The following is a 22,827-nucleotide window of genomic DNA, read 5'->3' as shown; positions in this document are numbered from 1 at the left end:
CCGCATGAAATGTCAATAGATGCTAACGACAGTCATTGCGATGTCTCATGGCGGGCAGCAGAAGAAAAACCCGATAACCCAGCAAATCGAAATCGAATGAGAATACACGGATTCCAAAATGGCACGAACAACGGCAGCCCGCACATATGGTAAAACCTCGACAAAGGCCAAAGCAAGACGACTATTCACCGAGCTCCCTCAAAGTCCTCTGAGGAAACCCAATGCGGCGGTCGTGATAGACTCGGATGATGAGTCGGTCATCAAGATTACCGGACAGTTGAATGATGTCGAAATCAGAAATGAATCCGATTCTGAAGATGAACTCTCGAGGGATTTTGCCTCGGTTGTTGTGATATCTCCGCCCAAACCGCAAAAGACAGTGTCACCACGGCGGGTAGTGAGACAGACCCCAAAGCCAGCAAAGCTAGCAAAGCCGACGACACCAAAGGTCAAGAGCCCGCTTCCGACGCCAGTATCCAAGGTTGCGACGGCCGAAATCGAAGTTTTCGAATCACCGGAACAGCCTCAGTCCGGCTACCGAGTCCTCACTTGGGAGGAGGTCTGCCCACCTGGAGACACGATTGAGAAGATCGCCGAGGCCTCCTATGCAGAGGTATATCGCGTTCGCAACGAGCGTGGCACAAGCATCATCAAGTGCATCCGCCTCGAGTCGCCCATTAAGGCGCAGACTAAAGCGCAGGAGCGTTCCGGCCTTGTCGATGAGGAACCGCACTCCGAAGACGACATGCGGGGCGAGCTGAGCATATCCGAGTGGCTTGCCGACATTCCTGGCTTTGTAATTTACAAGGAACGGTATCTTGTGAAGGGAAAGGCACCCAAGTGTCTACTAGAAACGCACCAGACCTTCCACCGCAAGATGAAGCGCAAGGACCCGGACAGGCTGCAGTTCTACCCGAGTCCGAGCCGGTATCTTGCCGACACGGTGTTCTTGGTGGTGGAATTGGGCGACGCCGGTGTTGCACTCGAGGACTTTGAGCTGTCAAATTCGAGTCAGCTATGGGACATCTTCTTCCATGTGGCTATTGCATTGGCGAGGGCGGAGGACCTAGCTTGCTTTGAGGTATGTTGGTATGGCGAACGGGCAAGTCACAATGACTAACAATTTCAGCATCGCGATCTTCATGAGGGAAACCTCTGTATACGTCGAACTGAGGAGCCCCTAGAACGCGATCCCAAGAAGGCGGGGCCATACTTCGGTTACTCCGGCCTCGACATCACGATTCTTGATTACGGCCTCTCCCGCGCTGAGGACATCGAGCAGGAGGAGTCTGAGCCTATTGCGTTAGATCTCGAAAAGGAGCTCAGCATCTTCACCAGCACCCATGCGCCGCAGTGCAAGGTCTACCGCCAAATGCGATCATTCCTCTTGCGCGGAGAACGTGGCTGCCTACCACCATCGGCCCACAAATCCCCCTATGCCAAGGGGGCAGACGGTGAACCCTTGTCGTGGGACGTGTATGTGCCGTATACCAATGTATTGTGGCTGGCGTATATCTACCAGTACATGATCAAAGGGTTCAAGGGCGACAAGAAGGATGTGGCAGAGTTCAAGAAGGCCACCAAGGAGCTCTGGCGTTACTTAGACCCGGATGCCAAGGCCGGGGTGCCGGCATTCGGCAGTTCGGCCGAGGTGGTGAGGTTCGCGGTCGAGGCCGGGTGGATCGACGAGTCACAACTAATGGACTGCGAAGGGGAGAGGGAGGACAGCATAATTCTGTCGCGGGAAGAGCTGGATGCGTTGGAACGACGGCGGACGCCAGGAAAGCCGCGCGGCGAATAGTGGCCGTCAGAGTCGGCGTTGCATTTTTGATTCAAGGAGAAATCGGCTGCATTTTTGTTTTCGGGGAGCATCAGGGTCGGAGCATTAGACATGGGCATCAGGCGCAGTGGCGGTTTGGGAGGGCACGCATAGAGGGCCCGATATACCCATTTGGCGTTATTTTCATTTTCAGGTACTCTACGCAGTTTAGCATAGCATCTTCAAGCCTGTTGACACGACTGTGGCCCGAGCCTGTGAACGTCATGACAGGCGCGCAATCTGAAGAATCTGCTCCTGCTCAGGAACCCAAGACACTGCCCGCTTACAACGCGACCTGCAGAGTCTACGGAGGGCGGATTACACACTCTGTCAGGCTCGGCCAGGGATGCAGACATCAGAGTCGGTTTCCACGGCCCGCCCCAGAACAGAGATTCGGAAATTACAAATATACATCGCCAGCGGCCAGGGTGTAGCTTAAAAGGGTACTCCGCGACCATGATGTCGCTAGACAAACCCGTGTGGGCAGGATGGGGTCATACCGCACACACAACCTCTACTGCTTTGTGGACGTCATCCCGTTGCCGGGGACTTTCTTCGATTCCACGAATAGATCAGTACTACCGTCCATCCCCGGAAACAAATCTTCCGGTGATGGGCAAGTTGGCTCACGAGGGTGGATTAGAGAGGGGTTGATTAGAGTCACGCCTCCTGGGTTCCGGCAAGACGTTGCATATGATTCCCGAATGCTGTCTAGCACGAAGACACCGTCGGCAGCCCGAACCCGGTACCGCGGTTTTCTGGGCGGAGGGGACGCCGTGCACAGCGCCCACCCTCCGTTGCGAAAGTCGAGCCCCGAATACAAATGTTGAAAGGAAGTCTCGGGAGAGAGGGGTATATTTGATCTATTGCTTTTTGTCTAAATTCCCAAAACCCAACCTCAACCAGCGAGCAACTTGTCGTCAGTCTCGAGGACCTTCTCCTGGACGCTCTGCTCCGCCTTCTTCTCCTCGGCCTCGCCGCTGCCAGTCTTCTCCAACTTGGCCTTGTCCTTCTTGCTCAGAGAGACGGCCCCCTTGGCCATGGCCTCCTTGGGCAGCGGTCGGATGATGGCCTGCACAACCCACCACGGCCTCTTGCACCTCTTGATCGCGCCCCTGGAGCTCTCCCCGTCCTCCTCCTCGTCCGCCGCCTTCTCCTGGCCCTCGCTCTCAGCCGCCGCGCCCAGCACCTCGTCGTCGTCAAACATCTTTCCATCGGTTCTCTCGTACTCGATCAGCCCGTCCGCGACCCTCCTCTCGACCAGGCTCAGGATCTTCTCGTACGCCTCGAAATCGCCGGCACGGCTCCGCGCGAGCAGGTCCCGCACGTCGGTGTGCTTCGACACAAAGTGCCTCAGCAGGTGAAACATGTGCGGCTGCATTGCCGAGTAGTTCGGGCTCAGGATCCTGCTCTTGGGCAGCCTGGGCGCGTCCTTTCTGCGCTTCTTGCGGGCGGGCTCGTCCTCGTCCGCCATCGCCTTGTCCATCTCCTCCATCCACGCCGTGTCGTCGCCGGGGACAAAGAGCGGCCGCCTCGAAGGGGGGTCCGCGTCCGCGGCGTACTTGTGCAGGATGTCCATATACCGCCTCATCACCGCATCAACGCGGTACCCGCCCTTGCCGTCCTTTCCGCGCCAGTACTCCCTCGTCTCGGTTCCCGGCTCCGGCGGGCGGCTGAAAATGGTCGGATCGCTGAGGTTTCCCTCGGCGCTCATGACGCCATCCGCGCCCGTCGCATCCAAAACACGCTGGAGGTCAGCATGCTGCAGGACGTTGCCGTTCGCAAAAAGCACCGTCTCCGCCGGCAGCTGCTCCCTCAGCCACTTGATGATGCTCCAGTCCGCCAGGCCCGTCAGGTGGCCCTTCTGTTCCCTCCTCCTCCCGTGAACCGTGAGTATCGAGGCGCCCGCCGCAAGCACGTTCTTGGCGTATGCGAGCGTCGCCTCCTTGGTCTCCAGGATCCTGATCTTCGCCGTCACGGGGATGGGCAGGTTCTTGTGCAGGGTGTTGACGAGCTTGAAGATGAGCTCCTGGTCCTCCTGCAGAAACGCGCCGTAGTGTCCCTTTTTGGCGATGCCCTGCGGGCACCCCAAGTTCAGATCCACAGCATCGCAGTACGGCGCGACCTTCAGCGCGGCGCCGAGGAGGGCATCGGGGTCGTTTGCGCAGAACTGCACGAAGAGTGGCCGGTCGATGGAGGGGTTGCCGTCGAGCCAAGGCGTCGGCGCCGAGTTCGGATCATTCGAGTCGCTGGGTCGCACCGCCTGGAAATGGCCCTGGCGGTAGTTTTCCGTGTCCTTGTAAAGTCGCGCGTGGAACATGGGAGTGTAGGCCACCAAGCTCTTCTGCTCCGAAGGCGGGATGAACGATCGACTCAGCATCCTCCAAGCCTGCAACGATTGATCGCCCACGTCAGCGTCCTCCTGTTCAGACAAGTAACCAGAACTGCGCTCGGGGCTGTGCCGCAACTTACAAATTCAGATTGGTCCACCATGGGAGCGAGAATGTACTTTGGGCTTCCCACGCTCTCGTAAAAAGCTCGGCCGTGCAACTTCGGCTTGGTTGCAGTCGCCGCTTCGGCCTCAAGCCTTGCGGCAGGGGCCTCTGTCGCTTCTGTCGCCATTTTCGTCGAAAAGAATCGGGCGAGCCGGGTTGTCTGAGACGTCCGGAGCCTCCACAGCTTGAAAACCCCCTCCAGAATGTCGTCCGAGTTGTTTTAGAGCTATGCGACCGAGGATGGCATCGAAGGGGTGCAGTTCTGTTGGCAGAAACGCAATGGGGTCGCGATGTGCGTAGAAATTTTTTTTCGAGCCTTGCGCCAGTTAGGCGCAAGGCTGAGGACCCTAGGGGACGTATCTTATCTAAGTGGTGGGGCTATGGGTCCTCTGGCTTCCCCAATGCAAGGGAAACGCACCCACGAAAATGACGTCGTGTTGTCGATCAAGTAGAGCTTGTACTATACAATGTACCTGGTACGACTGCTTGTCTCGGTCCCCACGACGCTCATATGGATCTAGCACTGAGACGGTACATCGGGCCGGTCGGTCGGGGCACGTACTAATCAACAAAGAACGGCTTACAGAGTGAGTTGCCTTCACATGCAAAGTTTTTTTTTCTCGCCTTTCTTTTTTTCAAATCAGTCCGCTTTATACTATTCAATTCGCTGAAGCGGTCGATACCAGCATCAAGACCTCGCTGAGACTGAAGCTGTTTTCGGATGACAAAACCATACACTCTATTCTGCCTCCTGTTGACCCGACGAATTGGAAGGCGATGTAAAGCGAAGAGAACCGACAAGAAAAGAAAAAGTCCTTTGACCCCCTAACAAAGCAAATACCGACACAATAAAACCCGACCGAGCGCCGGGTGCGTACGATGGGATCTTCATAGTCCTCATCCTGTCCGCTAGTGGGCTTGGGCCCATCTGATAAAAAGTGTAAGACAAATGGAGGCTACCGCCATTATCGCCATCGTTTCCTCGAGGTCCGTGTAATCGCTGCCAAATGCAAACAGGCCTTGGGCCCGTGATGTGCACCGACTGGCCAGTACAGACAATCCTGTCCCGGCCGCCGTCTTCGTATGCCTCCCGCCCATTGTTTTAAAAAAAATTAGTCGACGAAAGACGGCTGGCGCAAGCTCTTCAGTGAGGCAAGAAAAATGCTGTCGAGTGACGATTGAAAACGCCATGACACCGTACGATGCTGTTCCTGAACGCCGTCGAATGGTAAATGTAGTTCAAATACATGATTGGGTGTGATGCCCATCATCAAGAAGCAAAGGTGGGGAAGATTCCGTCTTGCAGGCGTGGCCGTCGTTAGAAGAAGTGCGTGTAAATCTTGGAGTTTTCGTGAACCTCCATTTCCTTCGAAGGATTAGCATTGCAGCAGGAAACGCTCGTGTCGTGCATGACTTACCATCTTGAACGTGTTGAGCTCCTCCTTGATCTGTTGAGCCAACATGGGCGTCAGGCGGTTGCAGGTAGCAATCTCGCCTCTGCGGTCGTACTCTCCGCTTGGCCATGTGTCGTGGAAGACAATCCTTGGCGAGAATGTCGCGTTTCTCCTGGATGATCCCGATGGCGTTCCCGGAGCGCTCTTGCTGTCCTGGCGTAGTCTGAGAGCCGTCATGAAATAATCTTCGCTGCCAATGGCAACGGATCCGGATCGCTTGTGACCTTGGGCCTCGTCGTTCGGCGTGCTAGGGGCGGTGGAGATGGGAGAGTCGGCGATGCTGGGGATGGCCGGGAGTTCGAAGTTCCCACGTTCCCGGGCTGGGCTGGATGATCCTTTGTTGTGCTTCAGGATTCCTTTCCGGACAGCGGCAAGGACCTCGGCGCGCTCCTTATCGCCGCCGACGATGCTCTTTCGCCCAGCGCTGTCGGTTCCGGAACTTCCAGCACGCTCAGATACCATGCTGGGAGTGTTGGAAATGTCAAGCGAGTTCCGCTCCAGATGAGGGAATCCAGTACCACCCCCGTTCTGCGTGCGAGGATCGGCGTTGACGTTTACCCTTTCGGCTTCAACGGTGATCATAGAAACGGCAGCCTGGCTGGCTTCCGGAGCCAGCGCATCCGCGGCTGGGACGCCAATGACCGATTTTGGTCTGAACAAGCCGACCAAGTTCCGCGTGCTCTTCTTCATGCCACGGCCCATCTTCCGGATCATGATGGAAGCGGATGACGCAGTGGATGAAATTGATAGGTTATCCGTCGAACTGGAGAACAGCCTTCCGCCGTAAATATTGTTTCCGATTCCTCCCTCCTCCTGCTTCTTGGCGATGGCCGCCTGTTCCGCATCGTACACATCAGCCGGCGTCGGGTCCTTGTGCAGTCTGGACGAGTCAGTCGCGTTGCTGTCGTCGGTGGTGGTGGTTTCGGGGCCTGCAGCCTTCTTAAAGTCGGCGGCGCTGCCAAAGGAAAAGGCTCTGCGCAATCGAGATGTCTTGCTCTTCGATCTGGTGCTTTTCTGATTGATCGCGGCCAGTTGCTGGGCGGCGGGGCTGCTGGCGTTGGCGTTACTCGACGCATGTGCGCTCTGAGATGTCGCCTGTTGCGGAACATTGCCCGAAGAGGAAGGTGGTTTTTGGGTGCTCGAGTCGGTCGCCATAGTCACCGGCTTGGAGAGAGGTGAGGGTGTAGATTGCCGCTTGGCCGCATCTGATGATGAACTTCGTGGAGGAATGTTCACTAGCTTGGAGTTGTCTTGTTTCGAAGAGCCATCATCTGAGGTTGAACGGGTCGAGGAGGAAGAGGGGTTGGCCGTGGGGGTGGGTACGTTGCGGTTGGCAGACTGGTGGAAATAACCTTGTTAGCGATGGAACACTTCAGGATGGTCGGGCCGGTGTGTGATTGGGCAATCGATCGCAAGGATGAGGCAAGGCCTCGATAGGAAAGCGGGCGGTAACTCACCGAAGATGGTCTCGAATGACTGCTTCGGCTTGATGCAAGGCTTTCAGCGCTGCCATTTCGGACATGCATGTTGTTGTCGGCAGGAGGTGCAAGTTTGGAAACGATGCGAAGTGTCTTTTCGTTGTTTTTGGGGGTTGGAACGCGGTCGGGGCGGGAGGGTTCTTCCGGGTGAGAGAATTCCTGTGGGGTCAGCGGCTTGGGATAATCGGCAGAATCAAGCGAGTGCATGCTGCGCCGCCTGAGTCGTACGCCATCTTCGGCCATATGATGATGATTCAATTGCATGTCATCGACCGCACCGTAGTAACTGTTCGGCCTGCCCTGAAAAGACGGATTCCGGCCTCGCACTGACGCGCTCTTCTGGTCATTGGAGCCGGGGGAATTGTACAAATGGCTAACAGTAGCCATACCTGAGCCTGATGGGACGCTAGCCTGGCGAGGTTGTTGTTGAAGAGCCGGACGCCGGTACCTATCAGGCGTCGTCTTAGCCGCAGGGGTCTGAGCGAAATTCATTTGCTGTGCCGTGTTGCCTGCCAGGTACGCCGACTGTGGTCTTGGGGCATGAGAAATCGTGCGAGCAGCAGGAATCGCCGAGTCATCCCGCGATCCGCCTTTACTTGTTCCCATGCCGTGGTTATACGTAGCGCTCGACATTGACGAGTTTCCAGCATGGCGCGATCGGTTGGCATCGTGTCCCTGGGCCATGCCCTGTGTCGGCACCGTAGGAGATGACGCCGTACGGTATCCGCCACCGTACTGCTGCCACTGGCCAGTGGTATTCAGACTCGGGGTGCTAGTAAAAGCGTAAGGCTGGATTGGGGCGTTGCTGCCACGGTAGATGCCGGATCCCGAGAAGTTTCTCTGGGTCTGCTGGGCCGCCATGTACTGCTGGTTCGCCTGGGCTTGTGCTGGAATCATGTTGACAGAAGATCTCGACTGAAGAGTTGTGACAATGCTGGTCTGCTGGGGGTACGTTTGAACCAACGCGGCCATGTTCCAAGCAACCAACAATAATGAAAGTGCCGAACGAACGCTCTTTCGCCGGTTGTCTAGTCGCGCAACTTGCTCGGGGCCAAGCAAAAGTTGGAACCGAGGTCAAAAAGGGATAAGAGATGGATTGGCTACCAGATCGCTGGCTGAAAATGCTGGGTACTGAGGGCACACGAGTATGTTAGCAAGGCTGTAACCATTTGTCGTCGCAGTCGGAGGACGAATGCCCTTCTTGCACGACAGGGCTGCTGACACATAAACAATGCATGACACAGCTGAAGTCGCCTGGACTGGCAAGCAAGGCACGAAGCGTACGAACCTTCCTTCTTTTTTTCAACTGCAAGGAAATACGTTTGTTCTGTCCCAAGTGATCGTTCTCGTTCAAGATGTCGTTTGGCATCAAAACTTGGTTGTGGAATTGAAGGTCGCCTGCGGCCAGGAAGGGCAACGAGATATTCGTCGAGTCGGGGGGGAGGGAGAGCCGGTGCTTCGCTGCTACCGCAAAGCAGTTAAGTCGAGATGGTGCAGGACGACAGAAGAATCGGCCAAGGGAAGGGGAGATCAAGTGTCACAGAGACAACTCGAACCAGGGCTAGCAATCGACCAGGAACATGGGAATGTGAGGAACTCGTATCCGGTTCGATATCGTAGCGAAGCAATCGTCAGGAACGAGAGTGGGATGGCGACAGGTCAGCTAAGCAGTTTCACCCTGTCGTCGAGCCAGGGGAGAGGAGTTTCGAGGCCTTGGGTCACAAAAAGGAGAGAGGCAGTCGTCAGGCGTTGGGTTGAGGGGTGCAGTTGTTTGGTTTTCTTGCTCGTGGAAAGACGGACAGGCGACACGCGGAAAGGAAAGAAGGCGACAGGAACGCAAGAGGACGATAGAGGACGATGAGGCGAGGAGTGATCGGGGGCAACGTTAAACCGGGGAATTGAATATGGAGACAAAGTCGGAAAGGACCCTGAGAGTCAGGCAACTTCTCGGGAATTTCGAGATTTTTTTTTTTTGGACGAAAATAGGGGGATGTCGACGGGATGGGTTTGGGATACGGGGAAGGGGGGCTTGGATGGGCAGAGAGGCGGTAGAAGGGGGTGAATAGAGGGGAGAAGGGGAAGGGAAGGGAAAAGAAGAGACAATTTTTGGGTGAGGGGATACAGAGAGAAGAAAGTCGGGTGTGGTGAGAGGGAGTTCCCAGGAGGAGAGGAGGAGTTTCTGACACTGGAGGCAGGGCCGAGATGGAGATTGCCAAATGGGAAGGTTTTTGGTATCGTACCGATGGTGCATTGGTCTGCTGGAGCCAGACGATGATGGGAGTTCCACTTTGGACCAAAGTACCCTTGTCGCTTTCGGGGCTAGTAGCGATACGTCCTTTAAGACCCTGACCCATGCACCCTGTGCTCTCCCACGGCAGCCTGGGTGCCCCTGTTCGCCGTCGTCGCGTCTGACTGGTCCTAATCAATCGTGCAAAGTGCGGTGCTTTCTCCCCCCGTCTGCTCATCGGCTTGTCTCCAGTTGCCCCCTACTAGCAGTACCCGCCACGCAGCAACACGCACCATTTTGGTCCTGTACGGACGAACCTGGTGCTGAGAGCACGAAAGGATGGGCACTGACACGACAAGCCCTGTGTGAGACACCGCCAGTCCTCTCCCCAAAGCCACACACACATACACACACTCACACAGGGCGGGTCCATCAAGTCAAGTGAACCGAACAGGAATGGCTAGAACGCGTCTCTTCGTCTTATGGGGAATTGTCTGTCGGCTTGGAGAATTTTGCCATCATGTCATTGGGCGAACCGGCGAGAGGCGGCGAATCACAGCCACGCCGCCCCCTTGCCCCTGGACGATTGAAAATGCCCGCGCCATAGTGCCTCCTGGATGAGGAAGTCGAACGGAAACAACAAAAACACAACCACAAACATTCAACACGCCAGCCCGTACTGTATGTATCTGCTCTGCCTGAAGGATCGAGGACGGGATTGGACGGGCTAGATGACGGACGGGGGGCCAGCCTGAACAGACGGGCGAGGCAGATGCAAAAGCAAGAGCGCTGCAAAACACATGCAGTGCAGACGCACACGCAACAATAAGAGCACGGCCGACGCAGCTTGCGCTTGCTCTTCGCTCACCTCCTCTCTGCCTGACCTGCAATCTGCATTGGAAAACAACCACCATCACGACCGCGAAGACCACACGCGCAGGGCACAGACACAGGCACAGTCAGGCCAGGGATGAGATGCTGCATCCAGGAGACGCAACGCCTCCCCAGGAACAACAACAACAAACAACAACAAATATACGTAATATCACCCTGTACCCGTGCTGCTTTGCGCAAAAGGACGCCCAAAGAGGCGGAAACGAAACGCCCAGCTTCCAAAGCCATCGCCAAACGTATGCACTACCAGCCTGCGCTACCAACTAACCCTTCGCTTTGGGACCGTTGCGCAAGGCACACCACTACGGAAGCGGTAGGGTACAGCGGGCTGCTGAACAATAGGGGAGCCAAGTCTTCGGGATTGAGGCACACTCACTCTTCACTCACTCACTCACACATACCATGTACACACACACCACACACACACCCGCACAGGCACGTTTGCCGGGTTCCCACCTACACAATGGAACGAACTGTAGATTCCTCGGCTTGACCAACCCACCAGCAGATCTCACCAAGAACGGAGGTACTGTACAGCACTGCCTGCCCCGACTCACCAGCTCCAGCTCATCGATGCGATGCATCTCTCGGCGGACTAAAAGACAGACCGCCACAGCGGTAGAACAGCATGCCTTACCAACACCGCCGGCCAATCACGTCTCCGGTCGCCTCAGTCTTGTCTCTGTCGCTGTCTCTCCTTCTGCAGCGCGCAGTGTGCAGTGTGGTGCGGCGCGGTGCAGTCGTCAGTCACCTGTTGGGTGTGATGAGCCGGCGGATACGAAGAAAGAAGGGGATGCTTTCCCCGTATTTGGCTTCAGAATTACCCCACCGCAGTGGCTTCGCCTTGCTACTATGTAAGGTGGTGAGGTAATGCTACGTGCATATCGGAAGGGATGGCGTCCCCTGTTCCGACAGGGAAAAATTGCAGGGCTACTCCGCCGGTCTGACCTGTCCACTCCCACTCCACGAGGGCCAATCTGCGGAACCGGGCCATTGAGGGCATCTGGAGCTGCTGCCGGACTTGCCCTGGTTGGCCTGGGCATCCGGGTGGTCGCCGACGGGGACAAGAGAGAGAGAGAGAGAAAGAGAGGGACTGAAGCCGTTCGTGATGGCTCCGCAGCTTGGCGGCATCAGCAAGCAGGGTCGGACGGTGGGATTTACATTATATCCGGAGGACCACGCAGCAAGAGAGCGGAAGTGTGCCCTGTCCTGTTGACACGACATCTCGACTGCCCGCCCAGGCAATCAGACCTTCACTTCACACATGCATACTCACCCTCCCCTCAGAATGCTGCACCCCGACCTGCCCGAGTCCTGAGACCAGCTGCCGTTAACAGCCACCATGACGTTGACTATGCCCGGCTTCCGATCCGATCTCTGGGCCTGCTGGCACATTTCCAATGACCTCACTACTGCTTCCTTTGTTGCTCCTTCATTCTCTCTGGCCCTCGGTCCTGGTCCCCCTCACCTCTCTCATGCCTTTGACCGTGGGCCTTAGCTCGTCTTTATACACTATATTTAGTCCATGGCGAGAAGCCGGTCAGGGGTCGACGAGACAAGTTAGCGACCAACGACCAACGGGCCACCAGTGACACATACACGAGAGAGGTGGGCAAATGGAGAGAGACACTCGAGGTATGTTGTACGTGGGCGAACACTTACATGCAAAGGGGCAACGACCATGCCCAGCCCACTCTGTACCTGTACATTTCGTACCGCGAGTGGCGACGGCGGCACCACAACCACGACCGCGACCGCGGTCATGACAAGCATACACGAGATTCCCACAGGCCGAAAACGGGGTCAGGTCAACAACGAGGACGGGGTGGAGAATGACGCTAGAAGGCTAGCGGACTAGTGCGCTTGCTAACGGGCCCTGATCGCTTTTCGCGGCGATGCGGCGGCGGCGTTGCGGCCCCCTACAACTTTCCGGTGCCCCTGCCGATGAGACGTGATGCGCGTTCGCATACTGGCAGGGCAGGTAATTTGCCCTCGGGGCTCAGAGGAGGGGGACGGACGGGCACGGCGTGAACAGAGACAATCTGAAGGCTAACAGCGCGGTCCAGTAAGCCGTTCGGTCAGTTGCAACGCGGCGACAGACACAACCTACCAGCAATCCAATGTGAATTGCGGTGAGCTGCTACAGGCATCTTTGGGCCGGGGAAGAGCCCCCCCCTTGGACAGCTCCCTCCCAACTTCTCCGCACCACAAGTAAGAAGCTCATGCTTTGGAAATGAAGGCGTCCCATCGGCGACCACAGAGGAGAGCCAGGGCCCGCCAGCATGATTTACAAGGAAAGGCCCGGTCGCCAGCAATTTGCATCCTACTGCGTCTGCTATGCAGCGCACAACCTACCCGCACACAACAGCCAGTTCAGCCCTGCCGTGCTGAAAGCAATGTACCATGTAGGTTGGTCTTCCCGGGAGCCTTGAACGGCCGGCTCAAAGTATGGCACTGTACTCCGTACGGCATAACTAATAACTATTGTTTCTTGGTGGCAAATGCTGCGTTCCCACTCAGCCGTGCATTGATTCGCAGATTTGCCAGATCGGCGAACACTATGAATGATGCGCGCCCATGTCCTTGGTTCTGCGCTGTCGTTCGGGGCTTGCAATGCATGCAGCGTGTACCTGTAGCAAGCATTGCTAATAAAGTTGGCTGGTAAATGCATCCAAGCACAAGCACAGGCACAGGCGCAAGGACTAGACCGCTCGTCCCGGGTGCTGAAGTCAGCGCCCAGGCAGGGTCAAGGTTGATCAGGCCATGTCGAACTTGGGCCTTGGGCGGCATCAAAACAAGATTGAAGGATAACGGGATGGAAGGGCTGAAGGGAATCACCGAGCAACGGCTGCCTCGGGTAATATCTGCGCTTGGGCTTTACTTTAGCGCAGCCTTCCTCCCCCTTCCACTGTCGCTCATCGTCAGCTCCTGACAAAGCCGGACACACCACTGAGCCATGCATGGATGCTATCGAGGTCGAGGTCGAGGTCGCTATCGCTGCCGGTTCGATAGGGAAGCCGCCGCCGGAGCCAACGGCTCGCGGCTGCCACAGGTGCGAGGCAAAGCCCAGGGCCCAGGCCAGGTGACGGGACTCAATCTCGTTAGAAACGTGCCGCCATCTGCTTGAAACGGCGTTCCCAAACGCCGATGCTTCATCGTCGAACGGGTTTGATTTCCATCGTGGAGGGTTCCTCCATGCATTAACATCTGATCCACTGCAGATGGTAGAGCTGAGCCCAGCAGGCTATTTGCAGTCAGCCCTTGCCTCTTCTCTGGTCCTGACTGTCGAGATGCCACCATGGCACGCAGGTCTTCCTCATCAATAAACTTCCGGCAGCTTCCAGCAAGCAGAGCAGAGTTTTGTTGTTTATTTTTTTAATTCGTTTATTTGTTCTTGCCTTCGCCCATCTACCTGCAGCAGCACACTCTCCGCCGAGGTTCGTTCACGGGGGCTGCATATACTCTCGTCCCTGTTTTTAAACATTGCACGGCCATCTGCAATCCCGTTGCCATTATTACTGTCATTATTATTTCTCCGTCGCCCGAGGATCCCAGAACCCGAATGAATGAGTATTTGCTGCTTTGGTATCAAAACGCTACGTCGACGCTGGGCGCCACAGCAAGCTCATCTGCACTAACAACACCCCCATCTAGTATCGAATCTGAGTCTGGTGTTCAGTAATGTGAGCTCTCGCCGATTAGCCGACTCTCGCCCGGCGTGGGGAAAACGACATCTCTCCTGATAGATTAATCATCTCCTTGCCCTCCGCGAGCATGACCCGATCTGGCAGGACGTCGCAGAAGGGAGCTACTCTATCCCTTGAACGCGACGCTGGCATCTGTACAGTACGACCATGCCGGCCACTTTGGTGAGACCAAACGGGTTTTCCCATGTGAACACCAGACTCATGGCGAATCGAGCGAAGCCAAATAACTGTCTTGGACATGTTATGGTTCATTGCTCTATAGTCCGTACGGAGCACCAACCGCGAAAGACGACTTTTGCTGGTCTAGTGTGTCTCGGCTACGCAATTGGAAGGTAACACCCGCGCTGAGCGTTGTTCCGGAGCAGCACTTCCACAGGCCCCACTGCCCCGTCGATTGAGCGCTCCAGGCTCACGATGCCTTCCAGCAACTTCCCTGCATCTTGTTCTCTCCAATTATTCGGTTGGGGGGAACGCTCGACGATTGGACTAACCAATGCCAGTATCGAGCACGCACACGAGTCTTTTCTGCTTTTCGTCTGTCGGCTGTTTCGATTCATCTGGCCCCCAAGCTTCGGCCAGGGGAGGGGAGGAGGGGACTTTCAAAGTTAGAAGAGACACGGTCGCTCGGCAATCTCGCGCCCGGCGCGTCCGTCCACCCCCCCCGCCGTCAACAATGGCAACAAGCACAGAAGCAGACCGCAATATGCAAGGCTTGCTTCTTCCTGCGCTCGGTCGTTGGGATGGCTTCAATCCGTCTGTTCGTCCTGCGCTGTGCGGGGGACCAGTATCGCATCATCATTGGTCGGCGCTCAGATCCCGACCGCTGCGACGCTGCGATTTTACATGCGCCGTGCTGCATAGGACTTGCGGGGAATCAGCCACGCCAACGCGCGATCCTTTGAAATGCAGCTTTGCGATTCAAACTCGAATTCCACTTGGATTCAAACAGTCTGGCAGATACAGACCTGGCGGGTCTGTATGTACATCATGTGTGTGTGTGTGTGTGTGTCCTCTCATGGACTCGGATCTGGATCTGGCTTCATCCAAACCATTGTGCAATCTCTTCCCCGACATAGGCCGTCCCATCCCAACCTTTTATCTGGATCAACCTTGCAGGCTGCAGGAGGAAGGACCAGTCGTCGCCTCTTCCAAGGTCAAATGCGCGAGTGTCCTGGCAGCATCGCTGAAGATCAGACGCACCCTGTGGAGATTGTCCTATCATGATCTTCCTGTCCCCGGACCGACTCGGTGGTGATCGCTTTGGGGGTTGGGGAGCGGCCAAAGGCAATAATATTTCCTGAGGCGGCTGCTTGGCTGCCAGTTGCAACCCTGAGTGCCTGACTGCACTGCATGCGCAGTACGCTAAGCAGATGGCAGAAGCTCGGTACTCGAGAGCCAACAACATGCCCGGAGTGATATCCCAAGTTTACCCCTGCCTCGACGTTGTCTGCCGGAGTTGATTGACGAACGACCATGAACATGCAAAGCACCACCTCCATGGCTCCAGTTTCGAACCCGGGCTATTTGGTTAGCGTTTTTCTGTAGGCGAGACATGGAGATTGTCAAGAGTTGACACCCAGTGCCTCACCATTTGTGCGGCCCCGTTTCCCTACGCAAACTTGCGCGGCAAGCCACAAACTATCAGGTCAGGAGGTCCACCCTTGGTCGCAGAACGGGAGAACCGTCCCTCGAGGGAGTTCAGTCGCACAGCAGCATCTCGCATCGCCCCACGATCAAGGGTTGTGGGTTCCTGGCGTCGTCTTCTGGTCGGCAGCACCATCACTATTATCCACAACGCCATCGCCTAGCGGCAAGACGACGGGGACGATCAGTCTACCAGAGACAGTCCGTCAGCATTCGTCCGTTCTAGCGGGCCCCGTGGGACGGCGGCGACGAATTGCAGGACAACGCCTTCGAGGAAAGACACACGCGGTGCCTCGAGCAGGTTCAAGGTGCAGGATGCGCAATGCGAGCGCCGCGCGCGATGCAAGGCAACGGCAAAGAGCGAAGCACGCCCGATGAGGCCATACTGGCCGGTCAATCGGCGCTATCTTGCAGGACCCATTCTCCTCCACCCGTGGGTACGATCCCGAGGAGCGCGCAGCTCGCACGGCCAAGGCCGGCCATGACCCCAAGTTTGTCCGCAGGCGGCGAGGGCTCCCCATCCTGGGTGTCAGATCAGTTGCGGTGAGATGAAAGGAACCAAACTTCATCCCCGCACTCGCAAGTTCCTTGCCATGGATCATTTTCAATTTAAACCTACCGAGGCCGGGCGCACAAGACGTCTTCCGCGAACGATTAGCGAAATACAGTCATGAACGTGTGCTGACTAGAGCACGGAGACCGGGAGGACAACGTATAATGCTGCCATGGTATGTGCAAATCAAGCATTTCAATATAGCAGCAGAGCCGAGACGGCCGCGCGCTCCATCCACTTTCACCCGTCGGCCCCCAATAGCAAGACGCCTCAAGGCGGCCTGTTTCCCCAAACGGTCCAAACAGACAAAACATCCCGGTCCAATGGCCCGCCGCTCTGGGCAATCCAACTCCAAGAACCTATTCGGTACTGCACAGGCTCAGGTCCAACTTGGGAGCGCTCATTATTCCCCCACGCGAATGGAATCCATTCTTGGATGTATGGGGCATTAACACGTTCGTTATAGCCCGCTTACGGCGCTCAACTGATGATAAGTGACCAAAACGATGCCATGGCAAATAACGCCCGCTTCCCACTAGCGAGACAACCTTGCCAGGATAGTCTATTGACAAACTTCACAGAGCATTCATACTGTCACTACGCATATGGAGCATCGCTACCTGCCTTGTGTTTTTTTTTAATGTCTTGTCCCTGTTTTCGGAATGTAGTACTGTGCAGTGCACCCGTACATGGCCTGCCACCATCAGTTCGGCAGTGTTATTGTTCCGAGCCAAGCCGGGTGGACGTTGTCATACTCCAGACGGCTGCGTGGGATGGTATTCCGGCTCGCTCCATACACGGCCGCCTGCAGCCCCGTCCAACGCCGTGCAACTCTGCCAGGGCTTCCCACATATCGAGCGGGATGGTCGTCGCTCAAGATCGGGCCCGGCGTGGCCTGTTGTCTTGGGCTGACAGCCTCAACTCCCGAGGGGATTCGCCAAAGTACTTTGGCAAGTTCCGTCTCATCTACTTGAGGCGAAATGGCGGATGACAAGTGTCACCGTCCGACCCAATGGACGGGATGCCGCGTCACACCTGCTGCGAGAGTTGTTTGAGGTGGTCGGCGGTGTGCAATGAGGCTCGTTGTGGCTGCTCATGCTGTGTGAGGTATGACGTGGTCTGCCCCGGGCGTGGCTGCGGGTTGCATCCGGGCGTGGCCAGGGCTTTCTATGGGCCAGACAGCGAACGTACGTATGATCGTCGGGGCTCCGGAGAACTCAAACTTTGAAGGTAACCCCACCATCGGGGCCGAAACATCGATGTGGTGCCGGGGAAGTCGGAGGATACAGAGTGGCGGCGCATGAGAGCGTCGATGCCCAGCGTGAGCCACATCTCTGCACACGCGATGGTCAACATCACCATGGCAGCATATAGGGCGCTTGGTTTTCCTTTATAGATGGTCGTCATATCAATAAAAAGACGCGAGGGGCGGTCTAATTTAACTAGTAGCGGATGCTGTACCGAGTAGTATTGGTAGTATTGGTAGACCACCTTCGTGAACTGAAAGAGCCTTTCCCATGACGTGACACCATCGAGACGAAAGAAACAAAGCACTGTTGGAGAGAATACTTGCGTAGGCGCCGGGTTCATCGGTCAATCGACAGACATAACGTCCGTCGCGGGTCACCTGTCGAAGAACTCGGCAGGTAGACGGCCTCTTTCGATAGTCCACTCGGCACTCCTTGGACAGTCAGCTCAAGGTCAAAAGCGAGGTCGCTCCTGCAGTCACAAACTTCTAGTAGATGCCCAAAGCAGTATTTGAACCTCTCTCGCTCGTTGGAATCGTTCCGGATTTGAACTTTCCGGAGAGAATGTCTTCGAAGACGCTGACGTCCGAGGCTACGACCACTTGGAGGTCCGGTCGGAGAGGATGCAGAACTTGAACCAAAGCACCACAGCCCACCTGGCGGCCATGTCTGTCGACGGCCAATATGATATTGTGTCGTATCCCTAGAGCCCATGGCTGGAACTGCTTGTCCGCACATTTGGCGTAGCTGCGCCCCATGTCTTTGGTCTATTCTCGCCATGCCAACCTTACGATGGAGCCCAGACGCGATACCACCAACAGACTTGAAGCTCGTTCCATCTACTGTACTAACATAGTCGTACTCGTTTCATTACAACCCAGAACGACCGGTTCGAAACTAGGGTCAAATGCCGAAACTCGCGGGAGCTTGCTCGTCGATGGACCGCATGCGGATAAGTTTGCCGCAAGAATCTGCGGCGGTCTGACGGCACGCAGATGCTGTGTTGATGCCCTGCGACACTTGTGCGTGCCTACGAGGTGGACCGACCCAGGCATGGATCGTGAGCAAGCCGTTTCCCGGTCAGGTTGTCTGCAGGTGCGGAATATGCTGGCAACCGAGGGGGGTTTACCGGGCTGGTCTGGCAACCCATTGTTCTACCACACGGTCCGGGAGCCCGTTCTGAGTAGAGCCGGGTGCCCTCATGCCGCCGGCCTTCCGGATCTGCGGCCCCTATGAGTGAACGAACGACACGCCTTCCAAACGGTACTACGGACAAAGTCGATTCTCTCCGGGAAATCCATGCTTGATATACCCAAGGCTGAAAGGAGGACCTCTACGATGTGACAGCACCGTCGGGCGGGTTCAAGTATACAGCGTAGATACTGTCTGCCGTCGAATATTCGTCACAGTTTCCTGGCTTGCAGGCAAATTGCCATGGCCAAATTCAATGGCTCAAACGATTGCCAGGCTGGTAACTGACGCTGCCACCGGGAGATAGAACCCCGTTTGTACAGCGTAGCTCACCCAGCCGAGTCTACAAAGGCCTACGGTTATCGCCGAAAGAGCGTAGTTGGATGCTCTTGCCTGGGGAGAGATTACATTGTCGGCGACTTGATTCGCATGTAATGGGCCATGATACTGACTTGCCATGACTTGCCAGCCAAGTGCCACTATGACGTCGAACGTCCGGTAGGCAACATTGGCTCGTCCGGCCTGATGTCGGCGAGTGTGGTGGCAGACTTCAAGTGGCCATATCTGCGGTCGAATCCACGACTTGAACAGCAGGAGCCGGTGCAATGGAACCCGAGACGCAACTGCGTGTACTTATATGGCTGGGGTTCCCGAAAGGAATACGTCTTGACTACGATGGCAATATCAAGAAGGGAAGCCTGTGTTATGCGGTTACACCAGATGGCGTGATTCTGATGGACTCAACAGATCAGCGTCCAACCTCTCGGCGACATGGGAGGCAAGTGATCTTCTTCTTCGTCGTCTGCTTCTTGTTCAACCCCGCCATCTCGGTCATATTCCGGTTGATGTCAGATTAACCTCCAAGACCAACCCGTCACTAAAACCCCTCAGTTGGGAAATGTCTCAGCGAATGGAGCTGGCAATCGTTGAATGCCCCGCCCCCTCTTCCCCAGCTTGCCCCGGACTGGTGATGCAGTGGTCGAGAATTTCCCGGCATCGGTTCGAAAGGGCCCCCTGCATGCCCAGTGCCCAGCCGGTTGGCGTTCAACGGCGAGCGCTGGGCGGCGGACGGAGTGGCACCTCGCTAAGCAGCCGGTGGGCTTGCCCACAACTCGATGGCACACAGGCGGGCGCGGTCTGGACAATGCCAAGTGGGTGGGCCAAGACGGAGGGGTTAAAATGAGAAACGCTTGTTGCTGACTTTCAACAAACGTCATGTCGAGTTGCCGTGGTTGCCCAGGCTCAACTGCCACAACCAACGGGTCGTCCCCCAAGGGTTTCTTGTTGCACACGAACCGTTGTCGCACAAAGCAGCCCCCACAAAATGTTCAGCAGCAGCAAAACGTGGCTGGCATATGGTGGCTTATGGCTTGCGATGAATAAACATCTGTAGGGCGCAATAAGAATGGTCGCATGTCTTCAAGCTCGTGCATGCCTGACTTGGAAATTCTCCGGACGGGCTGAACAACTGGTTTAGACATAAGCCGAGGCTCTGGCTTATACCTATTTTCAGCTTCTAAGCACCCGCCGCAGTGGCGTGGCATCCCCCGGCATGAGTTCGTCCAATAACAAACCGCGGGATTGCCGAGGATCTGGGACGAGCGAGGCAAGTATCGACGTACAAGTCCACTCTGCCTCCGTCGACAACCACACCAGGCACATACATCATATTGCTCGACGAATGTCTGTTTGTACGGATCAAACGGGTAGAAGTACATCCGCGGTCGACCGTTTTGCCGGCGGACACCAATGGACCGGACTGAGCCTGTTACGCTGGCTGCGCCATCCAGCCATAAGCTCCTCCGTCTGGCGCAGGATTCCTTCCGGCTACAGTCATCACACCAAAGCACTGGCGCCTTTCCTTCGCGACTTGATTACACATCTGGACGACCATGACGGGCAAGTTTGAAGACGATGGAGACGCTAGGTGGTGGCTCTTTTTAAAACCTGCTGACAATGGGCACCATAATAGAACGAAGCAAAGAATGAAGCAACTAAGCCCGGCTGCTTATTATTGCCCATATTGCACCTTCATGTGTGTGTGCGTGTGTGTGTGTATGTATAACGAACCCGCCACTTTGCCGGTGCACCGCCTTTCGGTCTCTGCCCCAAATTTCCCAACCAAATACTACAAACAAGCATTGTCTGGATCCCTCTTGCGCCTCTCAATTTCTGGGCGCCTTGGCGCCTTTCAATGTACCTGGTCTGGTGGGGTTTTGAGGACCTCTATCTGACGGGTCCCATGGCACCCTCTCCTCAACCCTGGCCCGCCGAGAGGGTGACCTCTTTCCTTCGCTGATTCACGGAGCGAACCAGGCACGCAGGCACGGTGCAGTGTGGAGGCACCCTATCTTTCTACATCACACCCAACCTCATGAGATGACGCCCGCTGCTGTAACCGCTCTTGATGCTGGGAGGATCCCCCTCCCGTATGGGCGGGCGGGTACCGTCCGAGATGTGACAAGATCTTCTTCTCTGGAGATCGCAGAAGGATAAAGAGGCGGTTTCTCCCACCCCTTCATACTCACACCATCATATCTGCTGTGTCTTTCTTTCACAACTCTAACTGCTTACAACTGAGGCCTGCTTTGCCTCACTTACACCATGAAGTCGTCCCTCATCCTCCCATTCGTCTCCCTGGCCTCGGCCATCTGCCACCACCGCACCTCCCTCTACGCCCGGAGCCACGGTCTCGCAACCCGTGATGGCGGCGTCGAGATCGCAAAGTTCGGCTACAACGACCTGCTGGGCCCCCTGAACTGGCACGGGCACAACAACCAGAGCTCCAAGTGCGCCACGGGCTCGCAGCAGTCGCCGATCAACCTCAACGACACATCCGCCACCGTCGTCCCCGGCGCGAGCCTGGGCTTCGACCTGCCCGCGCTGCCAGACGGCGCCGAGTTCGAGAACCTGGGCAGCACGCTCGAGATCGTTGCACAGAACGGCACGCTGACGAGGCATGGGAGGAAATTCCACCTGAAGCAGTTCCACTTCCACACGCCCAGCGAGCACAGAGTCGACAGCGAGTACTTCCCCATGGAGGTGCACTTTGTGTTCGAGGCCGATGCGGAGCAGCTCAAGAGTGAGTTTTTCTTTCCTTCTGTGTTTCTGTTTGCCTCGCCCTTCACCGGGCCCCTCTTTAGCTTGTTTCTTGCAAAGGGGGCAGCGGGGAAGGGTTGTCGTGAAGCGTGGAGCAAGAAAACTAACACTGCCGAACCCCATAGACTCCACGGGCCCCAGCAACTCCGTCCTTGGTTTCCTCATCGAGGTCGACAACAGCGCGCCCTCCCCCTTCCTCGCTAACGTCTTTGCTCACCTCGACGAGGTCGCCGAGCCGGGCTCGCACTCCGAGACCCAGGCACTCGACTTCGACGAGCTGAAGTCCCTGCTGGAGGAGTCGGACGTGTACCAGTACGACGGGTCCCTCACGACGCCGCCCTGCACGGAGGGCATCGCGTGGAACGTCGTCGCGGAGCCGCTGAGGGTCGACGACGTCACGTACCGCGCAGCCAAGAAGGTCATGAAGTTCAACTCGCGGTACACACAGAACGTGCCGGGGCACACGAACCTGCTGGACCACTCGAGAGTCATGCTCAACGCCGTGTCCCCATGAGGTACCCTTCCCTTGGAACGAGGAGACACGACGGGGTCGCGGGGGAAGATTTGGTTGGGAGACAAGGAGAGAGAAAGAGGTTAGAGGCTTGGGGTGCTGTGTGGGCGAGTGGGCATCGTAGTGTAATTTTACGGGGGTGGATGGCTCAGGCTGTGGATCTTACAGAGGCGAGTGTTGTTTAACTGGCGTTCGTGAGGGGCGGCATACGCACATAGTCGTATACATTGACATGGGAGGTGTCCTGGAAGGCGGTGGTTGGCCGGGTACGTAATATGCATACTCCGTACATAGTCGTACATGACTATGTAACCAAATACGGGGTGGGGAATATGGGGCTGTATAGGAGAACTACCTACAGCTTCTACTATGTTTGTACGTCACAGCGCCTACGTACTTTGGTACCGGGAGTCACGTTTCGGGGCACTGAAAGGAGCAAAGAGGACGTTTTGGGACGAACCGATTTATTGTTATGAATGTCATTTACACTTATTCAAAAACACCCTTG

At 56.3% G+C, this 22,827-nt stretch overlaps 4 protein-coding genes across 4 annotated transcripts; 2 read left to right on the top strand and 2 right to left on the bottom strand.

Annotated features, from left to right (window-relative positions):
* Positions 1-118: 118 nt before the first annotated feature.
* Positions 119-1,801, top strand: EsH8_IV_000940 (uncharacterized protein; the record flags this gene model as incomplete). The annotated part of the gene is made up of 2 exons (XM_083265830.1): positions 119-1,081; positions 1,130-1,801. 2 exons carry the CDS (start codon positions 119-121, stop codon positions 1,799-1,801), a joined length of 1,635 nt encoding a protein of 544 aa, XP_083124725.1.
* Positions 1,802-2,717: 916 nt separating this feature from the next.
* Positions 2,718-4,441, bottom strand: EsH8_IV_000939 (tRNA dihydrouridine synthase; the record flags this gene model as incomplete). Its single annotated transcript, XM_083265829.1, has 2 exons — positions 2,718-4,208; positions 4,292-4,441. The coding sequence occupies 2 exons, from the start codon at positions 4,439-4,441 to the stop codon at positions 2,718-2,720; spliced, it is 1,641 nt and encodes a 546-aa protein (XP_083124724.1).
* Positions 4,442-5,632: 1,191 nt separating this feature from the next.
* On the bottom strand, positions 5,633-8,218 carry EsH8_IV_000938 (uncharacterized protein; the record flags this gene model as incomplete). Its single annotated transcript, XM_083265828.1, has 3 exons — positions 5,633-5,680; positions 5,733-7,106; positions 7,226-8,218. 3 exons carry the CDS (start codon positions 8,216-8,218, stop codon positions 5,633-5,635), a joined length of 2,415 nt encoding a protein of 804 aa, XP_083124723.1.
* A 13,095-nt stretch (positions 8,219-21,313) lies between these two features.
* On the top strand, positions 21,314-22,322 carry EsH8_IV_000937 (carbonic anhydrase family protein; the record flags this gene model as incomplete). The annotated part of the gene is made up of 2 exons (XM_083265827.1): positions 21,314-21,791; positions 21,934-22,322. The coding sequence occupies 2 exons, from the start codon at positions 21,314-21,316 to the stop codon at positions 22,320-22,322; spliced, it is 867 nt and encodes a 288-aa protein (XP_083124722.1).
* Between the last annotated feature and the right edge of the window lie 505 nt (positions 22,323-22,827).

The sequence above is a fragment of the Colletotrichum jinshuiense genome, chromosome 4 (assembly GCF_051148585.1).
Source record: "Colletotrichum jinshuiense chromosome 4, complete sequence".
NCBI classification, from domain to species: domain Eukaryota; kingdom Fungi; phylum Ascomycota; class Sordariomycetes; order Glomerellales; family Glomerellaceae; genus Colletotrichum; species Colletotrichum jinshuiense.
The sequence above is the reverse complement of the archived record's forward strand: the minus strand, read 5'-3'. Positions and strand labels throughout refer to the sequence as shown.